Source organism: Natrix helvetica, assembly GCF_964273705.1.
Source record: "Natrix helvetica genome assembly, chromosome: 1".
In the NCBI taxonomy this organism is placed as follows: domain Eukaryota; kingdom Metazoa; phylum Chordata; class Lepidosauria; order Squamata; family Natricidae; genus Natrix; species Natrix helvetica.
In genome coordinates this window covers 37,904,500-37,924,788 of record NC_138548.1, presented here as the reverse complement: position 1 = coordinate 37,924,788, position 20,289 = coordinate 37,904,500, and the positions used below count along the sequence as shown (strand labels likewise).

The 20,289-nt window shown below is 35.6% G+C and overlaps 1 protein-coding gene across 4 annotated transcripts in view; it reads right to left on the bottom strand.

The window, feature by feature from the left end:
* The window catches only part of PPP1R13B (protein phosphatase 1 regulatory subunit 13B), a 55,334-nt gene extending 44,045 nt beyond the window's left edge, over positions 1-11,289 (bottom strand). The window contains exon 1 of one of the 4 annotated variants that reach the window (XM_081933921.1): positions 10,898-11,289. In XM_081933921.1, the coding sequence (XP_081790047.1) occupies positions 10,898-10,906 (9 nt within the window). In that variant the 5' untranslated portion in view covers positions 10,907-11,289. Of the gene's footprint in view, positions 1-10,766; positions 10,835-10,897 lie in introns of those variants that run through there. The other 3 variants (XM_081933922.1, XM_081933919.1, XM_081933920.1) reach the window with 3 other exon arrangements.
* Between the last annotated feature and the right edge of the window lie 9,000 nt (positions 11,290-20,289).

Here is a 20,289-nt window from a genome sequence, read left to right as displayed (position 1 = left end):
TGCCACCACTATTTCTTCCTCCTTCCTTGCTCCACCTCGCAGCTTGTTTCAATGGCCAGGGCACTTGTTGCTCTGAATGTACCAAGGCAGCTGGTGAATCCATCACCAGAATGGATGCCCTCATTTTTTAGGACTGTTGCTTCCAGGTGGATAAAATATTTATTTTAGGGGGTATGGGCCAGATGATTTCAGATAGTGGGTCACACCTGACCGTGGCTCATAGGATGCCAATTTCTGAAACAAATCGGTCAAAGTCTGCCATCAACTGAGTTCTCCATCAGAAATGAGTTGACTGAGCAAACTTTGGTTCTGAATATTTAAATTCTTTCTCATTCTCATTTCTATTACTGTTTTCAAATCAGCATGTTTGAAGGTCAGATTAAAAAGGAAATTATTTGTTCTGTATCCAAATGCCAACTATTGTGCTAAATGATTAAAACCATCTATGTAATTAGAACTTGAGATTTGTAATCATGGAGAAAGCAATTTTAAAGATAGAATTTTCTTATATTACTACTGCTGCTCAAATGTTTTTCTATTGCAACATAAAAATTCTCAAGTCTCCTCTGATGCATAAAACATATCCATTGGGCAGCTACCAAGTACTACAAGAGTTTTACAGAATATTTTTAATTACTTTTTATAAGTAACCTCCAACTCTGTTATACAGAGATATTTGAAGTTTCAATTAAGAGTTGTTGTTATAATTAAATGATAATACTCATTTACAGTGTTGTAAGATTTTTAAATATAAACTCCTGTTTTCTCTAGTATATATCATCAGATATTCAAAATCAGTACATAAAAACTATATAAAATTTAACCAAATTTTCTATGCTTGGACTACATGCTAAGCTAAAATATATTAGGCTAATTTGATAGTCACTGAGAAAATTTATCTATGTGCTGCTAAGGATTGAAAACATAATCACATAATCAATCAGCTGTGATCACACACACACACTAACCACTGAACCAACCATTATTGAATTTGTCCAATTTATTGTTTTCATACAACCCAAACCATAATTAACTACACATGCTAAACTCACACAATACAATTAAATTTCTAATCTGTTGTCTAATCCAACAATACATTGCTTTTGCGTGAACACAGCCAGCATTTAAATTTTAGTATAAACCATTCTATCTTTATGGTCACTTTCATGTAAAGCACCTAAGGCGATAAAATTGGAGTATTAAAATGAACTATTTAACAGACATTCAATAGTGGCAGTAACATTCAATTAAAATGTTCTGAAAAGGTCATAGACTGATTTACTGCATCTTTATCACATATTGCAATTTATCACATCTAAGAGATTATTCCTATGATAAACCGTAATACTAGTGCCAGCTTTACAGGATAAAATTTCCACAGTAATACATCAAGTTCTCTTTTGAAATTAACAATTAATTTTACAAAGGTAACAGATGAGGAGATTGAGGATCAGTTTATGATATTAAAGAAAACAAAACAAGTCTCACTAGAGTTGAACAAATCTATAATGGACACCAAAACTTTTTTAATGTCCTATGTATGACATTTTATTGAAACTCCATAAGGAAAGCATTATTTACAAAAAAAAAATCATAGTTAATGCAAAAAGAAATGAATGTTTACTATATTAAAACCATTTTCTGAAAAGGCCAACATTCTACTCATGAACATTGTTGTCCATGCATCTAATGAAGCTCCATTAATGCTAGAAAATCAGAACAATATTTTTGAAAAGGGAAGTTCCAGAAGTTTTATGTGCTCATTGTTACTTATAACAGCATTATGTTGTCAGATACTTAAGCCCATGTTTACACGATTCACTAAATACTGTGAATACAACAACATTAAAATTAGTTTAAAGAATGAATGCTAATTTTCACATATTTGTCATAAAAGTGATGACCAGTGAGTTTCTGGGTTATTATACTGAATATTTTCTGGTTTTCTAAATGCAACTGTTTGATACATTTTGTTTAATTATTCAGAAGAGTATTAGAGATTTATCTTTACAAACATAAGATTGATTTTTGCATTAAGATTGAAAAATGGAATGTAATTTTTCTAAGGTATTTCAGAACCTTAATTAAATTAATCTAAAACCAGGATAAGCAGGATTACTGTAAGTATTAATTGCAACAGCAAATTAGTTAGAGCTAATAACATATCTTGCAGAAAGATTTCTATCAATTTCCTGAACTATTCTCAAAGATGAGTTTAAAAAGGCTGACAGAAATTTGGAGGTTATTTACATGTTCTGAAAGCTGATAAGATTATGATTCACTGAATAAATTTGAAGATTGATGTATACATAATGAATCCTTTCAAATAAATGTGTATAATATACATGTGATGTATAAAGAAAAAATGCAATTATTTATAACATATGCAAATTTGAATTCAATAAACATGAATAGTGACGATTCTTGCAGAACAAAATGATTTTGATCAAACTACAAATGAAAAATAAAATTTAATTAACATTCTTATTAACTTTTCAAACTTCATAGTTGAATTGTTTTTTAGTGCAATCATATTCTCATGAAAGAAAAAAAATCACTTGGCTGTAGTATTAAGAGATTTTTTTTTATTCTCTCAGCTTTAAAGTCTGATAATGAATTGTGGTTGAAGGTCATCAACCCCAAATATGACATTAAAATGAAAAATAAAATAATTTTAATATTTCATATTTTATGAATATATTTATATGCATGTTAAATACTTTATCACATTTAGAAAATTATAATTCATTTTTTATTCATCACATTTTCTTTGTGATCGTACTTAGAGTATAATCAATTATTAACAGTACCAAAATACAATTAATTTAATAACATTGTCACTTTATTAAAAAAAATGTAAAAAATAGTCATTTACACTGATGGGCAGTAAACTTATTCCAAATGTAAAAGTATTGAAAAGCGTAATGCTATCCAAAAAAGGTTAACCATTTTATTGGAGCCTGTCCATTAATTTCTGAAGTCAGGATAAATGTTAAATAAGCCACATCATTAATGATCCCTCATCTCTGCTTTCCCCAACACATTTATTAAACGAATGTGCAGGTCATTAAGTGTGTGTGGCATGCCTCACGGGTCACCCTGGAGGGCCTAGTGCAGGCAGAAGCTTACCTGCCTTGCGCCTCTCAAGGTATCCCATCTCCTAAAATACCCATACTCCACTTCCCACCCCCTGGAGTCCCCACACCCACTTGGGCCTCCTCTGCCTCTCACAATTGCTCACTTACCATGCAAGATCTGCAGATCTCAGGAGGGGAAGGAAGGGAAAGTGAGCAAGTTTTGAAATCTGAGCTAGCTCTGGGCAAAGCAGCCCTTTCCCCTCCATGCAGGGAAACCTCTGCATTTTGAAATCTGAGCTACCTGTTAACCCTGAAGATGACCTGACCGAGGTCATTTTGAGGCTTCAGTTTTGCCACACTGGAGCTGGGGGATAGGGAGGGGGAAATAGATATAGCTAGGGCTTGTAGCCAAAACAAAATATTTTCTCCTGGGAACCAAGGACATTCCCACAGGTGGTCGGAGAGAGGAGTGAACTTAACAAGCAACCAGACGACACCGTGATTGGACCATGTGACTGATTGTTTGGGGAAGGGGGAAAACTTACTTTCAATTAGGTGAAAACCACAGGAACATTCAGAGTCAGTTTTCACCCGCCAATGCCAATATGAAATATCTAATGAAACTGTTCTTTGAGGAATTCACCTGACTCGGAGTTCTGTTTGCTACGGGTGTATTACTTGGAACCTTGACATTAGCTTAAATTTCACAACAGCTAAGCACCATGATTGGCTATCTTAGGAAAGTTCTATGGTTTACAAAGAAATGTTTAATTTACAAGCAAACAGCCTTTACTCCTCCATGCAGCAAGGCAGATCAGAACTAGCTCAGATTTCAAAACACAGAAGATTCTCTGTGCGGAAGGGAAAAGACTGCTTTGCTGGTGAATTAAAGTTCTTTGCAAAGCACAGGGCTTTCCGTCATGGTGTTGCTTATCTGCTTTGTTGCTAGGCTACAGGTGGCTGGGTCGAAAAAGACGCTCTTGTAGAATTCTCCCACCTGGTCCAGCAAGAGAGATCTCCTCTCCTTCCCTTCCCCCAACTCCGGAGCTCTGCAGATCTTCACAAGGTGAGTGATTGTGAATTGTGGAGGACTGTATGGAATCCAATGGGGAGGGGGGGGGGGAAACAGGCCAAGTGCAGGAGAGGATGGGGGAGAAATAGATAGGTGGGGGTACTGCAGTATCTCTGCAGTCAGTCATAAGGGCAAATGTCTAGGTGGACTCTGCAGAGTTTGTAACTTTGAAACAAAGTCATATATAGCTTTTGGAAGGGTCTATTATAACTTTCAACAGTCATTAAATGACCAATCATATCTGAAGAACTATTTGTAACCGTAGAGTTAAGATTTTAACATTTGTAACACTATTTGTAACCATAGAGTTAAGATTTTAACATTTCTCCTTACAATTTCAAAATATATTTTAATTTATTCCTCTATTCTGTATTTAAGATAACATTTTAGAAAAATATGGCATTACTTTGAAAAACCTAGATCAGTGATGGCTAAACTTTTTCTCGTGTGCCGAAATCGCCCACACCCATAATGCAATGCGTCGCATGCTTACAATTGCTTACATACTTACAATTGGTCCTCAAAGTTTCAGCTGTTTCAGTATCTTTGCAATCATATGATTCCAGCAACCAAATTTCTGACCTTCACAATGTCCCACAATTATGCGATCACAGTTTGTCTACTGGCTTTCCACAAGCAAAGTTAATGGGAAAGCAGGCAGGAAGTCAGAAATAATGATCACATGAGGCCCTCACTTAATGATCCGCAGTGTCTTTGCTTAACTGGGGTGTGCTTAAACTGCTATCACTAAGTAGTGCAGTCATGTGACATTGTGTTTTATAACCATATCATTTAGCAATAAAAATTCATTTAGCAATATCTATCAATGTGAGAAAAAATAATATCCATATTTAATTATACATGCATGATGTCATATCTCCCCTTACTTATCTTCACTCCAAGCTTTTAAAAAACCACAGATGCTACATTCTTTCCTAATAGAACTACTGTCAAGAGTACCTCCCAGAATTTCCAAGTCAGCTTGGCCAAAAGATACTGCTGCTGAATGCTCCAAGATTTTTGAATTTTCTTTTTTTAACTCAATCTTTCTTTTAAAAGTTAAATGACTGGTTGAATGCTGATTTACTCTAACCCCTTGTTGGATTTTAACATGAATTTTTCAATGTTTTTTTCACGGTTTTACTCTGCAATTCTGAATTACTTTCATTTTTTTTCCTGTATGGCAGTCAACATATATTTTATGGGTAGTGAAAATGACCTGTTTAGATTCACATTTGTATTAGATTTTCAGTACAGGTAAGTCACATTTTCTTAACTTTTAAAAAGCTCTTTTGATGGAAATTTTCCTTTTTCCTCTCCCCCCCCCCCCCCAATCCTTCTTTATTGTGAGAAACATCTCAACTTTTTCTTTGGCTATTTTGTCACAGTATATCTAACTCCCCTGTCCTTGAAAGGAACTGTTTATGTCTGGTTGTAAATGTCAATTACAGGATTATATTAAAAATGCAAACAATGTACCAACTTAAAGATAAAGACCTTTGAGAGGCCTTGGGGGTGTTTTGGAACCTACAGGTTCAAATTGAAAACTTTGGTTTAAAAAATGAGAAAATAATGGTTCAAATCAAACTAAAGAGGATGTCCCAACATAAGCAATTGTAGTCTCACAACTACACTCACAACTAGACTCACAACTGGATGGACTGGAATCTAAACTGCTGTTGACAGATTTAAAAGGAAGTTGGTTTGGAAACTGTAAATTCACTGAAGATGGCTGAAAGAGATATGGATTCTACAGATTTTGAGTTAACAGTATCAATGAGTGATGAATTGGACTTTCTTAAGAAGATTGATGATGATTGGGGAATGGACTTACTATATCTAACTGGAAAACGATTTGGACTGGATGGGATTTTTGGGGGGCGGGAGGAGATGGATTGAGAACAGAGCTTTATGATTCTGGAATTTAAGATACGTACAATTATTGAGAAAATTCTCAACCATAGTCTTAAGGAAAACTTTTCTTATGAAGAATCAAATGAGGATATCTGCTCCTAGGAGGATCAGAAATAATGATTGTGGTGATTTATAATAGATAAAAAGCCATTGTAGATTTTCTATGAATTAAATACAATAATAGATTGTTAACAGAGGACTTTTCAGTTAAATTTTGCTGTTGGTTCACATGTTAATTACTTTGCTTTTATATATAGTAGATAGATGACAAATTAGTTGCAAATAGATGTTGAAGTTTATAAATTTTGGGCATGATTCGCAAGGGAAGGAAACTAATATTGTTGCAACATATTTATCAGCATTCAACTAGAGGCGACCATATATGTATATATGATTTTGTTCTTTGTCCTTTTAATGTACATTGTTATTTTTAATGCTTTGTAAATCTTTTGGTTTTGTAATTGTTTTGGAGTTTGTATTTTATCTTAATTTTCTGAATAAATAAAAATTTACTCAAAAAAATAAACATATGGAAAAACATATCATTGACATAATTCAAAATATAAAACATAGACAGTAATAAAACCGTATGTAAAAATGGAATAAAAGAAACAGATTAAATAAGAATAAAATATAGAATGTGAACCATATTTCTATGTCACCACTATAATTTACCCAGGTCAGATCCACATATGCAACTAGACCTCAACTAGACTTATTCAACTATAGAGCCATGTTATATGTGATTTTTGAAATCTGACCAGATATGAAGCGTGTTGTTTTAATGTAAGAATCCTAACAGGTGGTCCAAGATACTACCCACTCCCTTTCTTATAAAGTTGACATTGAAATAATATTTGTGTTGTATCTTTTATTTCTGGAGTTCCACAAATGCAAGTGAGTTCTTTGCAAAGGACTTAGTTAAATCTTTCATATCTAAGCACTGCGTCCAAGCTGTTTAAATCTTGCATTTGTAAACACTTCCGTAAGATGTTTAGATTTTTCTGTGTTTAGATATTAGGCAATTGAAAAGTACATTTATAGCTCATGAATTTCTCTTTCATTTCAATATGCCAACCTTACTGAGGATGGTTATATCTTTTTGTACTTCAATATCCAAAAAAAATTGTGCAATATTTTTTTTAGCTCATTCTCCAGTTGTATAGGAGACAGGGAGACCCCACTTCTAATATAATTCGTCAGTTGTACAATTCAAACTCAATTTTAATTGAATTTTTGTCTATTCTAACACACACAATTTTGGAAGTCTATTAGTTTCCATAGCATTAACTTTGGACCAAAAATTAAATGCCCTGACTTTAGATAAAGAACAACTTGTATAAATTCCCAATTTAGCTTTATCTGTGGCAGCTGAAGTCTTTTATCCAGACTTAAAATGCTTCTCAAATGCTGTCATTATGTTTGTTCTAGTATTGCTATTTAAGAACCAAACTTCAGGTCAATTTAAGAGCACTGAATGAACTTGGCCTTACATAATTTAATAATTAGGAGTAAGGAATCTGAATAACTATGTTTTTTTTTAATTTAGGGATTAGATTCATTCCAGCTCTTGTTCTAAGTGAGCTCCTTTGATGATGAAGGAGCCAAGATCCAGGCTCAAAAAAACTACCCCTAGGTAAGGAAAAGTATTAACTTGCTTTATTGGCTCATCATCTAATAGCCACCTATGGTTATGGTGTTGTTTCCCAAAACCCTTGACTTTGATTTACTAATAATCAGAGATTATGACAATAGGGGCCAAGTCTTCTTAGCAGCCTACACAATGCCACTTTTAAAAAGGAATATATTATCAGTGTATACCTGGGTATATACAATGTATATAGTGTATGATGCCTTAGGCATGTGTACTTCAGGATTCTTCATTACTCTTGGTAAATCAATATATGGACTAAATAACAATGGTGCAGGCTGAAACAAAAAAAAGTAAATAAGGCAATAATTGAGGGGACTTCACTACAGGAATGGGTGAGCCATCTGTTCCATGTTTATGGAAATTCTCTTCCTTGCTACTATTTTTTCCTGAAAGATCTGAAGCATTCCTTCATTAATGTAAATGTAACGTTATATCAAATTACTACAGTTGATGTATGAATTTGTGGATATAAAATATAGAAATATTAAAAAGAGTAGAAAAATTGGAAAATATAAAAATGCTAAAACATTTATACAATAGAACAATGTTTCTTAAAGGGTGGCCCTAGGACCTTGGGGGTCTCCCAAGACCTTCTCAGGAGTCCTCAAAATCAAAATTATTTGCCAGCCTATGTTGAAAAATAATAAAATATTAAAATCCCATCAAACAATTGTAAGAAATGATGGCATTGGTGAATGTATCTATTTTAATTTTTAAAATAGTAAATATCAATAAATAGAAACAAAAGCTCTTTTGTGGGGCTCCATAATTTTTAAAAGCAGGAAGGAGATCTGAGTGAAAATGATAAAGAAACACAATTATATAGAAATCATACAGTATTTAGAAAATGGAAGGTTCACTTGAGTGGTACAATGCCTGTAAAGATAATTAGGTTTCATTTTACATCTGCTTTCTAATAATGTTACGATCATTTTGCAAGCTAATACTTTGAAAGCAGAAACTTCTAAATTGCACATTTCATAAAACCACATCCAGTCACATGCCTTATACCTATTTATTGAATGCAATCTAAAGAACAATCTACTGAATGAAGTCAGGAAGTTAACTTGAACTGCAAAGACAGTCATTAAGTTTACATACACCCAAACAAAAAGACACTCATGACGATTCATGAGAAAAAAACAAGTTAGGTAACACCTTAACTAAGACCAATCAAAATGCTACAAAAATCACTCAAATTTCTCAAAAATTTGAAACCATCCAAAATGTTTTGCAACATTTTGGGTCAGTCTAATAAAGCTATTGCCCAATTATGTATTATGCTTGTAAATGTTTTCCATTCCAGAGATCTACAATCATCTGCATGCTCTGTAAACTCATTAATTCTAATATCCCTGTTTTTCACAACTGTAAAATACCATCATCACAGAATGAGTGGGAGTTAACCAAATAGGTTTGTCTCATTCTTACTAAAATGCTTTATGCTACAGAAATTTCATCTAAACTATTACTTTATAATTTCACCATGCAGTCAACATTTATTTCTTACTCATATTCTCATGTTCAAGCAGTTTTTCAATGGTTAGTAATACAAGGAATCCTGCCCCTCCCTTATTTATTGGAAGATAAAAAGAAATGTATAATTAGGTATACTTCTTTCTAAAAACCATGCAATTTCTTTTGCATATCAAGAGCAATTCAGGAAAAATAATTTCCCAAGCCAAGCAAATAAGTAATGTATTATATCTTTACAGAATATATGTATGTATGTATGTATGTATGTATGTATGTATGTATGTATGTATGTATGTATGTATGTATGTATGAAAATAAAGCACAGCCATCTAACAGAAACCAGATTGCCGATAAACAGAATAAATAAATAAAAATTCCTATCAATGTTGAAAAAGATAAAGCACCAAGGCAAGGTCACATTCTTTTATGTTGATAAGCAGCAAAACATTTTGCAAGCATGTTTCCAGGAGGCAACAAATTATTTATTTATTTATTTAAATAAATAAATAAATACAGAAACCTACAGAATGAACTATGCAGCCTCATCTAATACTTCCTGTTTCTGTTACATAGAAATCCAACTATTCTCAGTCATGAGTAAGGCTTTCTGGATTGGGATTTACTCATACAAAAGTAGACATAGAATTGCACCAAGAATGTGTCTCATCCTAGCTTTTTACCATACAGTCTATATTTTTCTTTGATGCATATTCAGATGACCCCTTGATTGTGCCTGATGAAAGACCAGAGAGCTCATACACCTCAGTTTTTCCCATCTCTACAAAAACAGAAAGGACACAGCATTCCGATGATTAAAACAAAACAAAACCAAAAACCACCAACCTTTCCTTGAACCTAACATACATAGGAATGTAAGGTTGTGTAAGAACCTTGTAAGAAGTAACAACTCATGGTTTGGGGGTGGGGATTGGCAACCATGCTTTAAATCCTGACAGGCTGACCAATCTTTTCTTAGGGAAGGCTGAGAAAGAAGCTAACCGTGTGTGTTTGTGTTTGTGTGTGTGTGTGTACATACATATTATATATATATACATACATATTATGTATGTATTATATATGTATGTGTGCATGTATATATGTGTGTGTGTGTATGTATATGTGTGTGTACACATACATATTATATATATATACATACATATTATGTATGTATTATATATGTATGTGTATATATATATGTGTGTGTGTGTGTGTATGTATGTATATATATGTGTGTGTGTATATGTGTGTATGTATATGTATGTGTGTGTGTGTATAATATAGGAAGGGGGATTATAATCCGATCCGTCCTTCAGATAACCCCAGCATCTAACCTTATCACCTCCTACAGGAAAACCACCCTCAGCAGCCTGGCCCTGTCACATCCAGCTGCTTATGGCACAGAAGGGTTGTGGGGGAGGAGAGAGAGGGAAAATCCTTCCTGCATCTGTTGGGAAAGGAAGGAGGGAAAAACCCAAAACGTGAGGCGCGGGGCTCCCCACAACTGCCTCCAATTCGAATCAAGGTCTTAAGATCCCAGATACCGGATCGTTACTAAGGCTGTTTCGGCGATTACCTCTGGTCGGCCTTTTTTCGTCGCAAACGCCCGGGACGGAGAAAAGCTTATTCCCCGCTAGGATTCCTCCTCCTCCTCCTCCCCACAATAAACTGTACCCCTCTTTTCTACCCACCCGCAATCCTGCTTACCGGCATCATTTCCGGCGCTGTCACTCGTGCTAATCAAGACGCCGGCCGGAGGAACGAAGGGAAGGGGCGCAGGGCGAGCGCGGACCAGGCCTGGCTGCGTTGCCGCTCCTTCGTCTGGCTCTCGGGACCGGAATTAGAGGGGGTGGTTTCGAGCACGGTTGCCAGGTTCCGTTGTCCTATTTTCCCCCTCGCGGAATAATGTCCTGGTGTTTTTTCTTCTCCTCCTCCTTCCCGTCCTCCCCTTACGGGAGGAGATGACAGCGGCAGCAGAATCAAAAACGGGCAATGCAAGCCCCGGCCGCCTCTGCCGCCGCCTCGTCTTCTTTTCTCCTCAGAGGTTTCCCCCCCCCCCTCAGCTCCGCTCTACTCCGCCTCGCCAGGGGTTAACGACGACGCTTCCCGATTGGCCGAGGTAGGAGAGAAAAGGGGGAGGGGCTTTCCCACTGCCCTTGGAATGAGCAGGAAAAGGGGAGGAGGCACAGAGAGAGAGAGGTGGAGGGGGAGAGGAATGCGAGGCGCGCTCAGTGCGTGCCCGCCTACCTGCTCTCTGGGTCGCACGTGACGCAGCCCGGGTTATTATTGCTGGTGCCTTTTAGGATGCAAGAAGTAGCCACCCTTCTAATGCGCCTGCAAGGTTTTCGCCATAGGGGTGTGTGTGGATTCTGGTGAATTTTACACGAGCTTTGCGTGCATAGGAGAATCGACCCATTCCTTCCCCCTCCCTTCTCCCCCCCCCAGTGGTGCGTCACTGCAGGATCGCGGAATTCAGCCTTCCTTTCGCGATCGTATATATTTCTGAACCAATCTTAAAAAGGCAGCTTTATGCTTAAAGTCGGCCCCGCTGTTCTCAAGTAGACGTAGGATGTGTTTCTAATTAAACAAAAAATATGACGCCGTCATCTTTTCCACAATCTGATACCCTCCAAAAGGACAGTGTTAATAATGCTGTGTATGCGATCACCTCCTGCCAGATTGGGGACATTTAATGGAAATTTTGTACAATTGGAAAATCACCAAGTTGGGAGATCCTGCCTGGAGCTTTTAATGGCCCCAGTTCGTTCTGGGTTTGCTGTCTTCGGGCTGTTTTTCCTGTTTTTTCCACTTCTGTCTTGAACGAAATACGTCTGGCATCCTGCTAACTTCCTTTTCCTTCTAGTATCGTAGGATTTGCTGCTCTAAGCAAAGGCCGCCTATAAGTACTTTCCTCGTGGTTTGTTTCTTTTTTGCATTTGCTAGCAGGATCAGCTGTACTGCTTTCGGGCGGAAAAATCATTTTTATATCTCCTCTCTGCTTGCTCCTCTTCTAGATCATGGGGATCCGAAGATTAAGCCTCCTGTGATAGAATTATATACGTTAATAGAGATGAGGGTAAAATAACAACATTGAGGGGAAAATCCCTTAATCATCTTAAGTATTTCATCTTATTGCACAGGTCACCATTTGTAACAAATATTAACATGGACTTAATATGAAAGTCTGTTTTTTCTTACACTAAGTTTGTCAAACCCTATTTTAAATGTGCCCACATCCTTATTTTCCCCTAGAATTCTGCCTCCCTAACTTGCTTTATGCATTGGGATTGATCACTATAATTGCAAATACCTTAAATCTCAAATTCATATAAATTGAGATCCATTCTACTACTGATCAATTAATTTATGATTCTTAACATTACCTCTCCCTATGTTTAGCTGAAAGTAAAATTAAACTTTTTCACTAATTGTGTTCACATAAAATTTGCATTACACATGAAATTAAACCACAAATTAATTAGACTTCTTCCTAATAAACATAGTAGGAATGGGATACAAATGCATTTCTTTTCATTATACGCCCCTTCCCCCAAAGCCTGGCATATCAAAGGCTTCCAAATGTTTCTACTGTGGTTTCCTTTTTCGGCTGTATTGTATAATTTGTTTGGTTTTTTTAGACCTTGATCTGGGCAACGGCTGGAGCAAAAGCTAAAATCTTAAAGAAAAGTAGATTATGTGTGGTGAACAAGAAACCACATGTGAATTACTAAGGCATAGAACCAGCCTTCTTTCATAAGCAACATAAAATTCAGAAAGGTCTGCATGATAGCAAATATGATTATTTTATTTTTTAAATTAGAATAAAATAGAACAAATAGAAACAATAAATGTTTTGAAATAAATGTATCTTACAATTCAGGAATCATATGGGGCTCCCACTTTCTCTTTAAAAAAGTCCCAAATTTATGGATTCCTCAAATACTGAAGAGGGACGTGGTGGCTCAGTGGCTAAGATGCTGAGCTTGTCGATTGAAAGGTTGGCAGTTCAGTGGTTCAAATCCCTAGTGCTGTGTAATGGGGTAAATTACTTGTCCCACCTTCTGCCAACCTAGCAGTTCGGAAGCATGTAAAAATGCAAGTAGAAAAATAGGAACCACCTTTGGTGGGAAGGCAACAGCGTTCCGTGCGCCTTCAGCGTTTAGCCATGCTGGCCACATGACCATGGAGATGTCTTTGAACAACGCTGGCTCTTCAGCTTTGAAGTGGAGATGAGCACCGGCCCCTAGAGGCGGGAACGACTAGCATATATGTGCAAGGGAAACCTTTATCTTTATCTTTACAAATACTGACTTGATTTATATTTTCATATAAATCACACAATCAAAGTTTCTTTGAAGGTGAGTTATATAATAATAATCCACATTCAGCAAAACCTGAGCACACCACAGCTAAATGTATTAATTCAATCTTCCAAATTTGTAAAGCAGGTCATTTTAAACTAACCACATTGGGCTGGTTTTCAAACTAGCTTAGACTGAAATATGATAGGCTCGTTTTGGGGTTCAGTATACTGTATGCATGTAGACAGCACATTCAGAGTATTATTTTTAACTTTTAACAAAGGCTCACATATTAAGGATTTGCAGCTTTGAGGATTAGGTTGCTTTAAGGATAAGCAGCTTGTTAGTCTTTTAAGATACCACAATACTTTTCCCCCCTCACACTAGTGACATTGTTCCAGTCTGTCAATATTTTAGATCAGAAATTGGAGGCTCAGCAAATATTCCCATGGTATAACTTCCAGAGGTCTAACTGGTAAAGTTAGTTAATTTTAGGCTATGTTCACATGACATGGTAAGCCACTACAAAGACTTAGCAAGCTTGTCCATGACTTCATGTTATCTGTAATAAGCGCATCTCATTAGGAAAGGATGAAACTTAACCAAACCACATCATAATGACCCACTCAACCCGCCGAGACATAGCTTATCTTTATTTTACTAGGGCTTCTCATTTTGTCTGAACCCTGTAATGATGTTGAGAGTATTCCTTTCCAGCTACCAACACAGATGCAGAAAGTGGCTCCATGTGGCTGTCCTACTGCACCATCTCCTCTTTTTGTTCCCAGTTGAGAGACAATGACAATTTAAAAAAACCCAAATAATACAAAAAAGGGAATGAAGGCTAATTTGAATGCCACTGCAGAACTGGTAATCTTTATTTCTTGTTTCATATAAACCAGTATTTCTCAACCTCAGAACTTTAAGCCTGTGGGTTGGGAATTGAAGTCCATAAATTATAGTGCTGAGATTAAAAAAAATACTGATCTATTCAAACCATAGGTAATATGTGCAAGTGTGAACTCAGTGTTGGGGAAAATATATCAGGAGGAACTAGAACTCCCATCTGAAATTTTCTGAGAGTTTTCTGCTAAGATCTGTTAAGAGCAATTGGCATTGGCTCTACTTGGATGTTATGCTTACTCAGTTAACCAGAATCTACTCAATTATTTTATTTTTTACATTCACACAACTCACTGTACATAAACTGATAGACTTGGATTCACAAAACTCCCTAGACTAAAATGTCGTTGATTTTTTTGTGCTTTGAATGTGTGATCACAGCTATAGTGCAATACAATACAATTACTATACAATAAATAGATGAAAAATCAATTCCGGTTTCTCTTTCTGCAGCTTTGTTTAGTCTTAATAGCAGATTTAAACATAGAATGATTCAAGCAAGAGTAATTCTTCCTGTCTTCTTCCTCTATGTTACACCCTATGGGCTGAAGGCACAATGCACTTTAAAAGAATTTACACAGCTGACAGTCCCTTACTACCAACTTGAGGTATGCAAGGAATGCAGATGGTGGAGCCCACACCTCCTTCTGCTTTTCCATGAAAGCCTGGGACAAGGCTTTCCTGAAAGTGGGAGGTTGAGGTAGAGACAGATATTTAAAAACCCACTAGGTTGTACATGGTCTTAATTTAAAGTGGGGGGGGGGGATAACATAATTTCCTATTATTGTTACTGGAGACTTGGAAAAGATACATGCAAGCTTTGGAAAGAATATATTTAGCGTATTTTAATTTTTTAGAAGTATTAAAAAATTTAAAAGAAAGTAACATCAGGTCAAATTTATTTATGATGGTAATGGATTTTCTGATCATGAAACTTGATATTTAAAAGCTGTTCACTTAATCATGTTTTACTGAATTAAACCAATTTCTAGGCTTACTTGACATAGGTAAAGGTAAATGAAAGATTTCCCTCGCACCTATATGGTTATCATTCCCGACTCTAGGGGGCGGTGCTCATCTGTGTCAAAGCCGAAGAGCCAGAGCAGTCTGAAGATGTCTCTGTGGTCATGTAGCCGGCACAACTAAACGCCAAAAGCACACACACAACTGTTTCCTTCCCACCAAAGCTGGTTCCTATTTTTTCTACTTGCATTTTTACATGCTTTTGAACTACAAGGTTGGCAGAAGCTGGGACAAGTAACGGGAGCTCACTCTGTTACACGGCACTAGGGATTCGAACCACCAACCTTTCTGATTGGCAAGCTCAGTGTCTTAGTCACTGAGTCACTGTGTCCCTTTACTTGACATAAGGAGCTTTAATTTAACATGGGTTATACACAAAGAACATTTTAAGCTAAGATGTAGTTGGCTACTATATATTGTGTAAAATTACAGAGAAAGTAAAATATTAAGTGAAAATATTTTTGCACACTATTTTAAATAAATACCAGTACTCTCTCTCTCAGCCCAACCCACCTCACAGGAGAAGGAAGGAGTATTAGATATGTTCACTGCCTTGAGCTGTTTATAAAAATCATAAAGGCAGGATATAAATAAAATAAATACACTCAGCTCTGCATTACATAACGAAAAAGAAATATTAAAATGTATACTACCCATAATATAATATTTCCTTTTGTGATGCTTTGGGTTTTTTTCCTTTTCTCCTCAGATCTTGCCTGATTTTCAAACTCAATCTTTCTTTTGCTACCTTCCTCTGCCAGACCAAGTCCTGTTGTATTCAATTCAAGGAGTAATTGTGCTGACAGGTGGGCAAAATCACGACCTGCTTAGTGTGATTTCTGTACAAGTTCTACCAGATTGGAAAGAATAAAAAGAAAAGCCCTTGGATTTTTTAAAGTGTGAAGTCTAATGAATCTTTGGGCAGTTGTGAGATGTAACCTTGATATCACAACAGCTTTCTGTCAATTTGTTCTTGTCTCCTTTCCCCACCAACCTATGAATATTAATTAGTTATGAAAGTTTGAGCCATACTTCTAAAGTAGCCTTTGTTTCAACTTCTTCGGGAAAACCTGTTCAGCTTCTTTGTGGCAGAAATTGCATATACCTAACTAACGCTGACTGGCTGATGACATTCCAACCCTTCCCAGTACTGCTTATCAATTATTATTAACCTCATTGCATTTTTAAATGTATTCATATATATGCCAACTCAGCTGTTTGCACAATAATCCAGTGTTTCTCAACTTTGGCAATTTTTAAGATATATGGACTTCAATACTTAAACATTGCTGGCTGGGGAATTCTGGAAGTTGAAATCCTCGCATCTTAAAAGTTGTCAAGGTTGAGAAACATTACTCTCATTTATTGCTTGACAATGACTTGCTCATTTAACCGGGTATTCGCAACCTCCAGAACCTTTAATTAAGCACACGGATTGAGTTTACAGTAGATGTGGTCTATCATGTGACATCCAAGGTATCATCTCAGAAAGTACCTGGTATTTACCAGACTCTTGAATTTTATATGCAGGAATTTTAAATGGGAAGCGGCAAAATATGAACATTTTTTTTCACAGAATGCCTCTGGCAATCAAATGGGCTCTATAAGCATTTTTAGACAATGCAAATGTGGAATGTTTGTTTGGAAGTGTGCACAGCAGCCCAGAGAAAGATCATCAGGAGTAAAAAGAAACATTTCATGGGAGAAAATGGCATTTAATTCAAAGCTGATTTGTACAAAAAGTATCTGTAAGATTCTCTTTATATTCAACTGTGGAACCTAGGAAAAAATGCATCTGTTGCCATTTCTTGTTTCCACTTAGTGATCCTTCCTTATATCTTTCCTTGATCTATTAGTCTTTGATATTTATTGTCCTATTGTATTTATTATTTCTGCACTTTAACTGCATCCATTAAGTTCTGCATTTGAGCTTAAATGCTTGCATAAAAATGAATTTTGTAATTTGAAGAGGATCATTTTCAGACTTAATTCAAGGTTCTAGCATTGCATTGTATTTTCTGTCATGAGCCACCTAAAAGACAGAGGTCTGACCTACATTTACTACGTCAATGAGAGCTATGCCTTTTAGAACATAATTCTTTTTTTTTTTTTTTAAGATAGGATAACTTTTATTGTCATTGTTTACTGTGTCCACACTGGCACATATTAAAAATGAAATTCTGTTGCCTGCTCTCAAAGGAAATACATATTTACACAGGCACATTAATAACACACAGACAGACCCACCAAACTGGAGATTTTTAAGAAGAGACTGGACAGCCACTGGTCTGGAATGGCATAGGGTCTCCTGCCTGAATGGGGTTGGACTAGAGGACCTCCGAGAGCCCTTCCAACTCTTTTTTTTTTATTGAAAAAGTTTTATTCAAACATATTTTCCCCCTTTAAGCCCCCCACCATACAGTATAAATCCCATACAGATACTATACCCCCTCCCCTCCCCCCAGCCCCCCCTAAAGAAAGGAAATTCAAATATTATACCAATTATTTTACCCCCTCCCCTCCCCCTGTCTAAAAGTAGATTACTCATACACATATTGTACCCCTCTCTTCCCAACAATCACAATATAAATTTCTCTTGGAATAATAATAACCCATCAATCCCTTCTTCTAAACTAATTTAACATATATAAATCATAATATAAATTTCTCTTAAAATAGAACATAATTCTTGATAGTTATAGTAATTTGTGTGTTCCAGCAGTTCGTTACTTATGAATAACAAAAACTGATTTTTTTTCATTTCCAATTGCAATGGGATCCTAGGATGTAGACAATTGTCTTAATGCAATTATAAAAGTTCAGAAGATTCTAATATAGAACATCTTACTTTATAGTAATGAAGTTTTAACCTTTATTGTCCTGAGTTGCATGATGGAAGAAATTAATTACAATATTCTGTTTAATTTCATCTTGAATGTACTAAATACATACATTTTAATCTACATTAGAAATCATAAAATATGGAAATCATTTATATCCATGTTTTTCTTCTTACAAAATTCAAGATGATGTGAGGGTTAAATAAGCTTCCATAAGATTACTGATCACCTTGAGGTCTCCTTAGCTTTTACCAAATGGTTGTATTATGTACCTTGAGACTATCAAGTCATACAAGATACTGAATCACAAATTGCCTATATTGTTCTGCAAACCCAAATTTGTGGTTAGATCATGGTTCAGGGTCATTGAACCCAGAAATTAAACACATTTCCACCCTACTGTAATCAGAATGATTCCTAGCCTACATATAAATAGAAACAATTTTAGACATCCATGGCCGCAACTAAAAGTATGCAATGACTTGTTACTCAACAACCAATTACACTGAATAAACCATGTTTATGTTATCCATATGAAGATAACCAAACACCTAGCTATGTAACAAACCCTGAAGGACATGATGCTGCTATAAAGCTAAAGCTAAACAAAGGTTGGATGGGGAACTTTTGAAAAAAAAGTCTATGCTATGTATTCAATGACAGAACATATATATTTGTACATAAATATTACAAAGGGCATTAGTCTCCAATGATTATACACAAGTAAAAAAATGACCTACGGTAATAATTTCCTGCCGGATATAATTGTAATTTTAAAGTTGAATACAATTCAGATTACTTTTTGAGGGATTTAGAAATACAGAGAACTCCCTTTAGATGAATTAATAATCGATCCAACAGGTATCACCTTATTGAAATTCCTGGCATGAGGTGAATAAGGAAAACAAATCAAAATTGGCACAGAAACCTTATTTCCATAAACGTTGTCCTTGCTTCTATTTTTAGCTTGTTTGGGCTTAAGCACAGAACTGTTTTAAAGCATCAATTTACCTGTATATTCAAAGAGGATATGACTGGTTAGTTTTAAAAACATGTAATTTAGGAAACATCCATTTACTTCAATTTATCTAAACAACTTCTGTTGAATTATACAGTAGAATTGTACTGATTGGAAGTTTTCTAAAGAGATTGTGTGCTCTTCTTTTAGTTAAATAAACAGGATGGGCAGCATAATCTGCCTGATCTGTTTCTACTGCTAATATAATGCTTTGCATTTCTGGATTTTTATTTTATTTTACGGTATTTTATTTTATTTTAGAGAGAGAAACCCAGCAGAAGGCATTTGTTATATATAACAATCTGCTTGAGTCATAAGATGTCTGTATTTCAAATTTATCAGAATACATACAAGCAGATGAAGCTGCAAAATTTAAACTCTGCATTATCCGTCTTAACTTTTTTGGCCAAAATTGTAATTTTATTTTAATTACAGGTAAAATTGGGAGTATGAAAGGGATGTTGATTATGTCTTAATTGTATGTATTGCTTAACGTATTATGTGCATACAATGTTAAAATTGGAAATCACATCCTTTGAAATATTACTAATATCTATGGGTGATTTGCATTTCTTATCCCACCATTTTGGGTCCTACTACTATTTAAAATAATTCATCTGCCAACTATTTCCTAATCTATGCTATGTCTTCTGTTCATTTACAGAAAACATAATAAAAACCCAGCAAAGCAAAAAACTATCTCAAGAGTATTAAAATAGCAGCCAACTTACAAACATATTCCTAACATTGTTTTTAAAAGATTTCTCAATTTTTTATTTAATTTGATACCACTTAACTTCTAAGGGACTCTGGATTGTTCACAATATACAAAATAAAAATAATACAGTAAGGCTATTGATCAAAATAGATCAAAGTAGAAAAGAAGAAAAAGAGCAAGATGAGCCATGGTGGCGCAGTGGTTAGAGTGCAGTACTGCAGGCTACTTCTGCTAACTGCTGCCTCCCTGCAATTTGGCAGTTCAAATCTCACCAGGCTCAAGGTTGACTCAGCCTT